At 45.6% G+C, this 13,785-nt stretch overlaps 1 protein-coding gene across 21 annotated transcripts in view; it reads left to right on the top strand.

Annotated features, from left to right (window-relative positions):
- KATNIP (katanin interacting protein) overlaps positions 1 to 13,785 on the top strand; it is a 202,902-nt gene that overhangs the window by 7,863 nt on the left and 181,254 nt on the right. For 12 of the 21 annotated variants that reach the window (XR_011424298.1, XR_011424297.1, XM_070230860.1 and 9 more), the window contains exon 2: positions 10,191 to 10,246. The exons of the other annotated variants lie outside the window; for them this stretch is intronic. Coding sequence is in view for 5 of the 12 variants with exons in the window: in XM_023616083.2 (XP_023471851.2) it covers positions 10,191 to 10,246 (56 nt within the window). In the remaining 7 variants the exon portion in view is untranslated. The remainder of the gene's footprint in view (positions 1 to 10,190; positions 10,247 to 13,785) is intronic. 21 annotated transcript variants of the gene reach the window in all.

The raw sequence follows: 13,785 nt of genomic DNA, 5'->3' as shown, positions 1-13,785 counted from the left end.
CTTGGACTTGACCTCAGTGGCAGGGAGACAGCTGGGGACAGGGAACCAGAAGGCACCATGCCATCTGGCAGGCCATTGCCCTCAGCTCCTGACAACTGTTGTCAGGCAGGAATGCAAGTGCTGTGTTGCCAGATCTTTCAGTTTCTTAAAAGAATCCAGAACTCAGAATTTTCAAATGTGAGCTCTCCCAAGCTTTCAACGTTGGCTGAAAAAAAATTTTTTTTAACATTCTGGAGAGCAGACAAACGTCTGTGGGCTAGATTGAGCCAGTGAGTGACTTTGGATCTAGTCTGATCACTGTCCTTTATTAGACGTGGAGGCCAAGGCGTGGGGAGTCAAGTGTCCCTGATGGGCAGCCCAGGTGTGGGAGAAGGCCCAGATCTGTTTCAGTCCAGCACCCCCCTGCCACCGCAAAACTCCCCCCAGTGAACCCGCACACTGAGAAGTCCTGCCTCTTGCCTCCTTTGAGATGGAGATTTCATTTTAAGCCTGCAGATGGGAACCCTGAAAGACCAGGACAAAGGCTTAGACTCTTTTTTGCTCCCTCTCTTTGTGTTGGTGCTATCCAGAGCTTTCCTCATTCTAGAGAGGAGTAGAAGGAGCAGAGCTTGTGGAGGAGGATGGAGGGGGTTCCAATTCTGATGACTCCTACCAGCCGTGTGACCTCGGGGAAGCTAGTTACTTCATCTCAGTGCCTAGACTCTTACATTGTAAAGTGGAGATGAGTAGTAGGACCTTCCCATTGGGCTGCTGTGAGAATCAGATGAATTACTCCTCTAAAGCCCTCAGAATGGTGCCCAGCATGTGATAGGTTCTCAGTAAAATTAGCTATCAGAGGCAGGAACACATTTTGTCCTTAGGATTCCAGGGGATCGCATGTACCATTTCCCATGTTTTCCATGGTAGTTTGGCAGATCGTTTTTTGAGGGGGATGCAAATACTCAAAAAGACACTTTAATTTGCATACACATGCATTTTCACAAATGCAGTGTCCTCAGTTGTATTCTGTGGGGAGCTGGGGTGGGAGGATGGGGCTGGGTTGGGGTGTGGATGGAATGGGTCTGGAGCTTATGTGATGGATACAGAGGTAAACCAAAGTACGTTTTAGCCTGGGAAGCATGTTATCACCTAAGCCACTGATTAGATTAGAGAAATGTGGCGTTTACTTATATTCACTATTTCAAATGAAAAAAAATCAATATTTTCCAATTATCTCCAATGGTGTATTAAACTTACTTTGTCATATTTCGTTTCACCATCCCAGAAAGAGCAGGGGGAAGGGATCAAGAAAGCACATTGTGAGAGAAGATGAAGTCTTTGCAGCAGTTTGTAATCATGCTGCCTGTCCCTTCCAGCATTGGCCACACAGAAATTTGGTCACTCACTCATTCATCAATTCCAGAAACGTTTACTGATGCCTACTCCATTCCAGATACTGCTCCAGGTGTGGAAAATTCAGTGATAAAAAAGTCATACAGGGGCTGGCCCCGTGGCCGAGTGGTTAAGTTCGCGTGCTCCGCTGCAGGCGGCCCAGTGTTTCGTTGGTTCGAATCCTGGGCGCGGACATGGCACTGCTCATCAGACCACACTGAGGCAGCGTCCCACATGCCACAACTAGAAGAACCCACAACGAAGAATATACAACTATGTACTGGGGGGCTTTGGGGAGAAAAAGGAAAAAAATAAAATCTTTAAGAAAAAAAAAAAAAGTCATACAGCAGCCTCTGGTCTCATGCAGCTTATGTTTAGTTGGGGAGGCAGACCCCAAAGAAATCGCAAGAAAAAGATCAGATAAGTGCTCTGTAGGACATTAAAGTAAGGAGGACTGGGGGCTAGTCCACTCTGAGGAGGTGGGTCCCTTTAAGCTGAGATCTGATTGATAAGAAGGAACGTGCATGAGGAGACCAAGGGAATGAGGCAAAGGTCCTGTGGCAGGAAGGAATGTGAGTCCTAAGATGGAAGAAGGACTCCGGGGCTGCAGGGTTGTGAGTGTTAGCAAGGGGAGAGGGAAACACACTGGAAGGTGAAGCAGGCAAATGATATGTCTTATTTTTAGATGGCTGCAGTGGGAAAAGCTCAGCAGTAGTAGAGGGAGGATACCTACCAGGTGGCTATTGAAAAGATGACGGGGCCTGCAGAGGGATGACGGAGAGGAAGGGACAGGTTCAGGATATGTTTGGGCGCCAGAGTCCAACGGAACTCACTGAGATCCATGAATAGATAGTTTCTGGGGGAGGGACCTACTAACTGCTAAGTACCTACTATGTGCAGGGCACTGTTCTAAGTGTCTTCCATGTACTAGCTTAACTCCGACAGTTGACTGAAATGGCATTGGGACTGTTAGGATTCCCAAACAGCTAATGAGTGGCTGAGCCAGACAGGCTGACCCAGAGCCTACCCTCGTAGCCACTGCACAGCGTTGTCCCCAGGCTCTCATCTAATTATGAAGCTGGCCAAAGAGTGCGTAGCTAAGCATTTCTTAACCAAGCAAATGTGCATAACAGTGTGCAGGGTATAAATAACTATTTCTACCTGCCAGCTGCTGTTTAGGTTTGGGAAGGAAAAGAGGATCTTAGCATGACTTGTTTATCTCAGGTAATTTGTCAGTAAACTGGGCTGCGGGAATTTGGGTTACATAGAAAATGCAAAGCAAGAGTGACAGGGATATTGTTTCCGGCTTTCAGAAGATAGATGTGACTGAAAGGCCCAGAGCCAGCCTGGAGGCGCACGTGAGAAGTCGGAAGAGGAGGGTGTGACCCAGGGCCAACCTGGCTTCCAAACAGTCGGCTCTTTGTCTAATAGAGTTCTGTTATTATGATGAGATTTCCGTAAAGAGGTTGTACCTCCACCCCGCAAAGGGTCCGTGGCATCAAGATAAAGAATGGAAGGGGTGGGAGATTTTCCAGTCTTCTGCCTAGTTACCTATTAGGTTGGAAACTAGAGGCTTGTTTTGTGGGCCTGTACAGAGCTTTAAAAAAATTCTTAATTACTATCAACATTTAAAAATTAGAAGCTTCTCATAACACTGGACTTCTCTGGAAAAATCTAATCCCACAAAACTGAGCCCACATTCCTGCATGGAAACCGGCAGCTAAAGCCAAATAATGATGCCTCGTTAGGCTGGCAGGTGCTCTCCAGGCTGCCCTGTCCCCACCCTACCACCTTACTCTGCCACATGTCTCTTTGCACAGGCCATAGGTGGAAGCCGGCATCAAGATTCAGGAAGCTGGGATGGGGCTGAAGGCATGCAGGGGTGGGGGTAGTAATGACAGTGGGGCCGAGGTGCTCCCATTCCTGGACTTGAAGAAGGGCGTGCAGGCAGGCAGGCAGCAGGGCATAGTGAACTCTGGATTAGCAGCCAGACTGGCTAGTTACTAACCCAGTTCTTCCCCTTCCTTGCTTGGGCAAGTTACTTTGCTTCTCTGAGCCATGTGGCTTCGTTGTTGCCCAGAGTAAGGAATCCCAAGAGCTCTCGCCTGGGGAAGAACCTGACAGTGCTAGGTGCTCAGTAGGCACTAGGAAACAACAATTTCCAGAAAACCCATCTGGACAGGTCTCAACTTACCTTTCATTTCTTTTTTTCCTTTCTCATCTTGTCTATCTATTTCGTAAAAATTTTGCCCCCAGATAAATGAGCAGGTCACCAGTAGCCAATTACCTAAGCTAAGAAACTATTGTTTCGATTTCCAGAAACCATATTTGTCACCATTTCACTCTTATCTCTCACACATTACAGCTTGAGCTCTTAAAAGAAGGCAGTTTGTCCTCTGGATATTGTATTCTCTTTCGGGCAAGCTTCGGGCTCCCGAGGTTCACTGAGGCTGCTCCGTCTCCCTCCAACAGACCACCCGCTCCTGGAGCTTGGATGGGAAAATCTACAGCATTTCTCATTATATTTTTGAAAATTTGAATCAGTCTTTTGGACATTTAATATTTTAAGTTTATTTTAGTTTCTTGAATAGGAAATAGATCCAAAGAAATCATTCAAAAATAAAAATGTTGTAAAAAGTATAAATTCAGAAATTACTCTTGTGCATGTGCCCCTGGGTGTTTAGAACCCAATATGAGCATATGGAATATGGAACCAATATGACTATATATTCCTATTTTTTTTCTCTTTCATAGAGAAAAGATTGCATACTATATATACTTTCTGCCCCTAATTTTTTCACTTAAGACATGGCCGTCTTACAAGGATATGTAAGGAGCTTGCCCATTCTTTCTTCAGTCTTCATAGTATCCCATTCCATTGTGTGGATTCACCGTATTTATTCGGCCAGTCTCCACTGATAGACTTATGGATTATTTATAATATTAGCTATTGCAAATTATGATACAGTGAATATCTTCTGCACGCGTTTGTTTCCTGTTTGTGGAGGTGTTTCTTTGCGGTAGATTCCTAGAAGTGATATTGCTAGCCCAAAGGGAAAATGCATCTGTACCTTCGAGGGTATTGCCAAAACACCCTCCAAAGGGGCTGTGTCATTTTTTACTCCTCCCAGCAATGCTCAAAAGTGCCTGCTTCCCAGCTCTTGCCAACAGTACATTGTCAGACCTCTGGGCTTTTGCCAAACCGATAGGTGAGATTAAGTGGTATCTCAGTGGGATATTTGTCATTTAAATTAGGTTACATAGATAAATAAAATGAGAGCAATGTGAGCCCTCATATTGGGACAACAGAAGAAATAAGCTCATTTTAGTAACCTAGTAGAAGCACCATCACAACCAGTGAGGAGAAAGTTCTTTGTTCAAAACTCCTTTGTGATGGGGAGGTCCCTGCAGGCCCTCTTTGCCTCCAGGATTTCCACTGAGTCACCTTTGTTCTCTAAAGTCCAACCCTAACTGCCAATTCTGAGCATTTCACCTGAGTAGATGGCAGTAAGTGTCTAATGCCGAGCCTGCCTTTCCACATTTGGCATTTTATGACATTTATCTAGCTAGTAGGGAGCTCCGTTTTCCTTGACCCTTGAGGATCATTTTCTTCCGATTCCCTTATTAATTGCTCTAGGAGTCCAAAGTAAATTAAAAAGCTGCATCATAGAAAGAATTCCTTAAATCAAACTCCCTCCGCAGCACATTCTGGCCTCTTGTACTTGTCGTTAATGACCTGACTGAGGGGCAGTGTAGCCTAGTGGTTAGGAGTGCAGGCTATGGAGCCAAACTACCCAGATTCAAATCAAGGCTCTTCTACTCACTAGCTGTGTGATGTTGGGCAAGTCTTCTAACCCCTTTGGGTCTCAGTGCCCTTCTCTGACGAGTGGGATAATAACAGTACCTATTTCATAGGGTAGCTGTGACTAAATGAGTGGATTTATGTCCTTGGCCTGGAGCTCAGTGCCTGGCACTCGGTAAACCCTGACTAGGGTGAGCTCTCACACTAACGGTGATGATGATAACGATGGTGGTTGTGGTGATGATGGCGATGCTTATGCTGGTGATGGTGATGATGATAATGATGGTGGTAGTGATGAAGGCAATGGTGTTGCTGGAGATGGTGATGATGGTAATGACGGTGGTGGTGACGAGGGTGATGCTGATGCTGGTGATGATGATGGTGGTGGTGATGATAGTGATACTGATGCTAGTGATGATGATGATGGTGATGATAGTGATTGGTGAGCCCTACCACTTACAAATTACATTTTGTGACCTTGAGCAAACAGCTCAATCTCTCACCCTCAGTTTGTTTCTCACTGCTTCATTGGTTTGTACCAATGGGAATAGTACCGTCCATCTAAAGCATGAGTCAGCAAACTACAGCCTGTGGGCCAAATCGGGCCTGCTGCCTGTTTTTGTGAATAAAGTTTAACTGGAACACAGCCACATCCATTTATTTACATATTGTCTGTGGCTGCTTTCACACTACTATGGCAGAGTTGAGTAGTTTGACTAGAGACCTTATGGTCTTATGGACTATAAAGTAAAAAATATTTACTATTTTTATATTTACCCTTTTACAGAAGAAGTTTCCTGACCCCTCCTGATCTAAAGGAGTCGTTGTGAGGATACAGTACTTGAAGCCTGTGCATAGAACCTGGTGCATAATAGGTGTCCAGGACAGTAGGGCTGTATCAACCAAGCATTTAACTCTCATGGACTTGGTGCCTGGCTCTTGCCCCACCCTCACCACTCTCCTCCTACCCCCGGAGAAAAAGTAAAGTAATTACAAAATGAATAGTTTAATTAGAAATACCATAAAATTATGTTTTGCACATGTATTTTTATCATGTATCATACATTTCCGTATGTGCCAAATATTACACATGCATATTAATTTACAGCAATGGATATAAAAAGGTGCATCCTGTAGACTGTACTTTCAGGAGGTTAAGCCTCTTTTTCAAGGGTGATTTTAACCCTGGTTTCCCCTTGCCTGATGACTTCAGAAGCTAACATCCAAGGAAGATGCAACTCCCCACTAAATGCTAGTGATGAATATTATCTGCATCTAGAGCAAAGTAAAACTGAAGTGTCAGAATCTTCTAACCATTGAAAATAAATCCTAAGTACAGATAAAATCTCTCTGAAATCGTAAGTGGGAGAACAGTATTATATTTACAAAAAGTCAATGCATTCACTTCCTTTTTTTTTTCTTTTCTCCAGGAACATATCTGTGTTATAAAGTGAAGTGCACATGAATCATTTACATTTGGCCTTATTTATTGTTTCATGGCTGAATCCGGCAGGTCACCTTGCAAAATGCAGAGGAACACCCCCTTAATTTTGCAATCAGCATATATTGATATTAATGTCGCCATCTTCCACCTCCCTGAGTTGTTGTGAGAATAAAATGAGGTATAGGTGGGAAGATACTAGGAGAAGCTAAGTACAGTAGATAGGCGCAGTGTAATCTGGTTCCTTCTGTCCTTGGCCAGAAGGAGCTGTCTCCACATGGAGCTACCTGGAGGAGAGAGGGGCTCAGTGGTGTGAGAAAGGGGTGTTAGATAACAAAGCGCATAGTTAGAGCGAATTATCGTCATTGGAAAATACGCAAATTATTTTCCAATTTAATGAATAAGATGCTTCTAATTAACTCCAGTAGGGAAATTTGCTTTCAAATTTTAGTAGTTAAGCTCTGTGTTCTTTGTATTAATAGTTTGGTTTTATGGCCCACCTTAATGTGTTTTTTTAATTGTTCTTTATTAGTATAACGGAATATTAGAGATGAAAAGCAAACCCAGAAGTGATTCAGCCTCTCATTAAAAAAAAAAGGGGGGGGGGCTGGCCCCGTGGCCGAGTGGTTAAGTCTGTGCGCTCCGCTGCAGGCGGCCCAGTGTTTCGTTGGTTCGAATCCTGGGCACGGACATGGCACTGCTCATCAAACCACGCTGAGGCAGCGTCCCACATGCCACAACTAGAAGGACCCACAACGAAGAATCTACAACTATGTACTGGGGGGCTTTGGGGAGAAAAAGGAAAAAATAAAATCTTAAAAAAAAAAAAAAAAAAAGAATAACTATTTAAAAAAAAAAAAAAAAAAAAAAATTATAAAGGGGGGCCAGCCCGGTGGCTCAGCAGTTAAGTTCTCACATTCCGCTTCGCGGCAGCCTGGGGTTCGCTGGTTCGGATCCCGGGTGCAGACATGGCACCGCTTGTCAAGCCATGCTGTGGCAGGTGTCCCACATATAAAGTAGAGGAAGATGGGCACAGATGTTAGTTCACGGCCAGTTTTCCTCAGCAAAAAGAGGATTGGCGGCAGATGTTAGCTCAGGGCTAGTCTTCCTCAAAAAAAAAAAAGAAAGGAAAAAAGGGATGAAAATGTGGCCCAGAGAGATCCTGTTGGATTCTATGACTTATCCAAGGTCTCACAGCTGGTCAGCTGTCCGTTGAACTGAATCCCCAGGAGTTTGTCTGACCAGCACAGGAAGGGCCTCAGCCAGACTTGGGTCTGCCATGTTGGCCCCTGACTAGCTCTGCTTCCCTCCTGCTCCCACCCTTTCTCTGAACCCTACTTGGCCCTGCTGGATCTTACTTGCCTCAGTGCTGCTTCTGCTGCTAGAACAGCCTGGTCTGTCAGAACCCCTGGCCTCCAACCTGCTCTGTCCCCTTCCTGCTCCAGGCCCATCTCCTAGCTCCTGGCTCTGCATTGCATGGCCTACCACCTGGCACATCATCCTCTCTGGCCAGCCTTAGGGCCTACTTTTAGTCCCTTGACTGACAGGCATAGCAGGTGTGGACAAGGGTTTGTGGGAGCTGTCCACCCTAGCTCCTGCCCAAGAGCATCAGGGGTCAGGAGGTCAGGGTAAAATTGGCACAACAATCCACATTGCTTGATCCCTAAATCCTGGGTTCTTTTTTTTTGTTGAGAAAGATTTGCCCCGAGCTAACATCTGTTTCCAGTCTTCCTTTATTTTGTATGTGGGTCACCACCACAGCGTGGCCACTGACAAGTGGTGTAGGTCCACACCTGGGAACTGAACCCAGGCCAGTAAAGCAGAGCATGCTGAACTTAACCACTAGGTCACTGGGCCAGACCCTGGGTTCTTCTTTTTTGTTTTAAGTTAATAAGCTATTTTTAGGGCAATTTTAGGTTTATAGCAAAATCGAGTGAAAAGTACAGAGAGTTCTCATATATCCCCTGTCACCAGACATATACAACCTCCCCACTGTTCACATCCTGTACCACACTAATTTCTAGGTTCTTTGTCTTAAGGCAAAAAAAAAAAGAGAGAGAACACACAATAGTCTATATGGCTGTCTATGGAACACAAAGGTAGGCTTGTAGTTGGTTTCAGATCAGTTCATTCTGTCTTGATCTTCTCTGTTAGTCTGTCCCCAAGACAGGTACTGGTGGCTACTCACAGCATCAAAGCTGACACAGGTGCCCTGCTCTGCACCTCTGTCCTCTCTGTCTCTCAGAGTCAATTCCAAATTCCTGGGGCTGGGATGCTGGCGGGCTGCGGTTGGGTCAGGGGCCCGTGCCCAGTGCAGCATGCGGAGGTTCGGGGTATGGGGTCATGTCCAGTCATGGCTGCCAGGGGACCCCACCCTGGGGATGGAGAGGAAAGAAAAAGAGAAGGGTGCAGTTTAGGGCATCATTATGAGCTGAGCAGATAACCCAAAAGATGTCTACCACACCATGGTACTGTATAATCCAGGGTCTCCTACAAATTCTCCAGCCGCCTCTTTTCTAAATCCATACATATTGGCCCCAATGTTTGGCCATTGCCACAGGTTTACCTTTCGACCTTTGCTCTTCCCCTTATTCTCACTCTCTTGCAAAGAGCATCATCCCTTGACTTAAGTTTTATCACCAACTATGAGCCCCCCTACACCCCACTCATGTATAGGCCCACTGGAAGCAACCACATCCAGAGACAAACGTCTTTCCTCTGAGACTCGGGCCCTGTCTCCTGCCTTTCAAGAAGTCATCACTAAGCCTTGTTGCTCCTGCTTTCAGAGTGCTCTCAGCTAGTGGGACATGTGGTGGTGGCATTCTCACAGTAGCCATCTGAGAGTGAAGTTGGACAGCTTGAGAGACACATTGACAATGTGCAGTGACTCCCGTTTTATGTTTTAAAACAAAGTCAATCCATTAATTTTCCATCGAGGAATCCTTTTGTAATGGACACTTCCATTAAAGTTGTGAAAACTGCGTTTGGAACAGCATATTTAAACATTATGATGTTAATCTGTTGAACTTATGCATACCTTCAAATGTTAGTCTTCTAGTTTTCCGAGAAAAGCAACAGTTCTCTCTGAAATTGCCCATTATGTGAAATGCAAGTGAATACCACTAATTCACATCTGTACCATCACCTACGTGGTGAATTTGGGGTTTGGTGCAGCACATTGTTATGCACTCATCAAAGGTTATGTGTATGTGCACAGTGGAAGTCATTGTTGTGGAAGGCATTTTATATAATTCCAAACAATTTAATAAAAATGTAATTCGACTGGGAAAACTACAATCTGTTGGCCCTTGCAGAGTGCAGATAATGTTCCAGATTAAAGAGCTGAGGCTTGGTTCATTATAGTCTAATAACATGAGTGTGTGAATTGCCATTTTCCTGCCATTGGTCTATTTCAAGAGTGTGCCATTTTCCCACTATAATAGGCTACATTTTCTTAAAATCATTTGATTACGATGAGCCCCGTCTATTTGGTTTGCAGATAAAAAGCTTTTGCAGTGATAAACTAGCTGTTTTAAAACAGCCTTAATTTCTGGTTCTGCTTTTGAACTGCTACAGGTCAGACTCTGCGAAAGGCTGAGAGAAGCCGGTCTTGCTCACGGGACAAAAAGGAGGTAAATGTGTCACTGGTGACGGCTGGGGGGAGGCAACGCTATTTGAAGGGACTCGAGGGAGCAGCTTGGTGCATCAGTCTTCCTGGATCTCCTACTCTTTTTTGCTGAGTCCCAAGCTTGAATTCCTGACCAAACGGTAGTTGGCAACTAGAGTTATCAACCCAGTGTCGCTTGTAGTAATAATCGCTTACTGTGTATCAGTTAGCTTTGTGTAACAAATCACCCCAAATTTTAGTAACTTAAAGTAACAACCATGCATTTAGTTCACCATACTTTGGGTCAGCAGTTCAGTCTAGGCTTCCCTGGGCAGTTCTGCTGATGGGCCAGGCTCTGCTGATCTCAGCTGGCCTGTACTTAGGGTGCTATAGTCCTCCATTGTTCTCTCATCCTCCAGCAGGCCAGCCAGGCTTGTTCCCGTGAAGGTTCAGGTGTCCAAGAGTATGAGGGTGGAAGCTGCAGGACCTCTTGAGCCCTAGGCTCAGAACTGGCACGGTGTCATTTCTGCCACTTTCTATCCTTCAAAGCAAGTCACAAAGTCATCCCAGATTCAAGGGGTGGGGAAATAGGCCTCACCTCTTGATGAAAAATCTGCAAAATATTGTGGCCATTCTTGAAATGTACCACACTGAACCCATCTGCTCTGTGCCAGGCACCAGGGCCAGAACTAAGGGACAGGTGAGAAACAGTCCTTTATCTCAGGGTGTGCATGGTATAGTTGGAAGGGGTGTGCAATAATATGATTATACTACAGTGTGAGAAATGCTAATATAGTGAGAGAAGGACAAAGAAAGTAGAATTTCAATACAGAAAAGGGGTCATCTGACTCTGCCAGAGGAGAAAGGCTTTGCAGAAAAGCTGTTGTGCAGGCTGCCTCCTGAAGGTTGAATAGGAGTTTTCCACGCCAAGGAAACAGCATAGTCAAAGGCAGAGAGATATGAATAAGAAAAGCTGCAAGATCATCGAGCCTGAGGTGGGAAGTGGTAGCAAGGACCCGTAGGTTACCCCAGGGAGGTCTCAAGCTCATGGGAGTTTAAATCTGAGTTTTATTTAGTGACAGATGGGCACAGGGGTGTGAAGGTGTGTAGTTCATCATAAATATCAACCAATCCTGAAGTTCATCAACACTTCTATACTAACGCTCTTGGTTATAAAGTGACATAACTCCAACGAGGAAAGGAAATTAGCTGGGTCCAGTGGCTCAAAAATGGTTACAAGACTTGGTCTTTCTCTTTCCATCTCGGCTCTGCTTCTTCTGTGTCGGCCCCTCCCTCAGCCAGCTCTGAGGAGTTAGGCCAGGGTTGGACTGCAAAGGGCCTTGTGTGCTTTGCTGTGGCTTTTGTCCTCTCTCTTGTTGTCTCTTTTCTCAGCTGGAGCCAGAAAAGCCACTTGGGTTTTCTTCTTATTTAATCGACCTACCTGGGATGAGGGCTGGAGATAGCTTAGGAATTTTGATGCTGCTGGAAAGATCTAAATGTCAGCCCCAGTGGGCAATCTAGAAGCTGAACGAGGGTGGATTTCCCATTCCTTTCTGGCAGGTACATTTTTCTGGAGGCAGGAGCAGGTGTGCTTGTTTCTCCACGGAGTCATTCCTGAGACCTGGGGTGGAGGAGCTGGAATGGGAGTGAGCACATGCCTGCAGGCACCTGGCCTCCCTCGGTCAAGCGACCAAGCATGGGGACCAGCCCCACTAAGCCAGGAATGAGTTGTTTAAACCTTACTGAGACCTTCGGTCACGGAATAACAGCATCCCATTTATCCACACTAAGAAGTTGTCTGGGGGCTCTACAGAGCAGCATGCTGGGTAACTAGTTGAGATACTCTTTCCTTCTCTTTCTCTCTCCTTGGCAACCCAGCTCCCATAACAGCTGCTTTTCTGCCTACTGCCCTCATGCCAGTTGCCCAAGAGCATTTCAGATCACTCCTCTTCTGAAAAGTGCTTGAAGTGAGAGAAAACAGAGAGTGGGCTTGTTTATCACAATATCCAAGGTTAACCCTGAAAGATATTTAAGATGGTTTCAGGCCCTTTGAAACAGAGGGTGCTGACTCTCTTAACAGGGCTTTTGTTTGGTTAGAAAACAAGAGCAAGAAACTAATAGCAAGCTGCCAGGATGCTCATCTTGATACGTTATAACGTGCCTCTTCCGTGTACTTCCTCTTTCTGTATCCCTCCCCACCTTGTCTGTGAAATCTGCACTTCATGACACCCTGTGCCTTACAAAGGATGCCAGGTGTAGATCAAGCTATGTCCCCATAAAAGACAAGCTGGTTAGAACAGATGGGGGCATGCGTCACGTTCATGGTTATGGGGGCCAGCTCACACCTTGCCAGGTGAACATGCAGTTTCCATCCCAGGTCAGGATTGGGTACTTCTGTGCGTGGTCGTGGGCCCACAGGGCAAAGGGAGAGGGGAGGCTGTTCTCAATGAGCTTGCCAGGCCAAATTCAGCCCAAAGCTGTGTTTTATTTGGCCCATACCCTATTACAATTTTTTTAAATTAGGTGTCCACATTATAAACTGGGAGATTCCACATAAAAATGCAGACTTCTAGCTTTGTTGAAAAAAATGGACAGTGACAACACCAAGTCCTCATTTCTATAAGGCAGCAATGGGCACTGGCTGTTGTTGAGGATGGCTGTCCCCTTCCAGTGGGGCCCTCCAGTCTTCCATCCCTGCCCGCCGCACCGCTCGGCAGCAAACAAGTGTCAGCCACTGGGCAGTGCTGGGCCCTGTGCTCAGTGCTTTATGTCAGTGGGTCACAGACATTGCTGTACATTAGAATTTACCTGGGAGCTTTTAAATACCCCTAGGATCAGACCTCTTTCCCAATGAGTTAAATCAGAATTTTTGGGGATGTGACCCAGGCATCAGAATTTTTTAATCCCCCCCAAGGGGTTCCGATGTGCAGCCACAGAAGAGAACCAGTTCTTTACAGGTGTTAAGTAACCCCTGGCCCTCCACCCCCGTGTTTCCCAGTGCACCACATGCCTGCCCAGCCCCCAGGACACCTCTGTTCTCAAGCCCTCTCACAGACACAAACAGGTACAAATCAAAGGAGAGAATGACAGGCTTCATAGAGGAGACCCAGATACACACTCAGGGCATGCCAGACGAGGGAGAGAAGACCTCCTGGTAGACGCGGCTTGAAGCAAGGCTTTGGAAGGGTTATTAGCACTTCTAAAAAATGTGTCTTGGATGGTTGACTTTAAGTCGGTAGATGCTTTTGGTTTAGCTGGTAAAAAACATTCTCAGCCTCATCTCTAACAAGTATTCACAGTTCCTGCCTGTGGAGATTATGTAGTGTTTGTGGCCCTTGGTCATGAATTATTAATAATTTTGAAATTGTGGTCATTGTAGTTTACTCAAAAATCATTAGGAAGTGAATTTATTATACAGTGTTAAAAAAAAAAAAAAAGGGCAACCACAGAGGAGGAAGAAATCTTTAGTCATCAACCCCGCCCCCAGCATTCACACTGGTGCCCACGGGTCTGTGGGGCTCCCAAGCATGATGCTGGGGACATGTCCTCCTACAGCAGAGAGAC

The sequence above is a fragment of the Equus caballus genome, chromosome 13 (genome assembly GCF_041296265.1).
Source record: "Equus caballus isolate H_3958 breed thoroughbred chromosome 13, TB-T2T, whole genome shotgun sequence".
Taxonomy (NCBI): domain Eukaryota; kingdom Metazoa; phylum Chordata; class Mammalia; order Perissodactyla; family Equidae; genus Equus; species Equus caballus.
The sequence above is the reverse complement of the archived record's forward strand: the minus strand, read 5'-3'. Positions and strand labels throughout refer to the sequence as shown.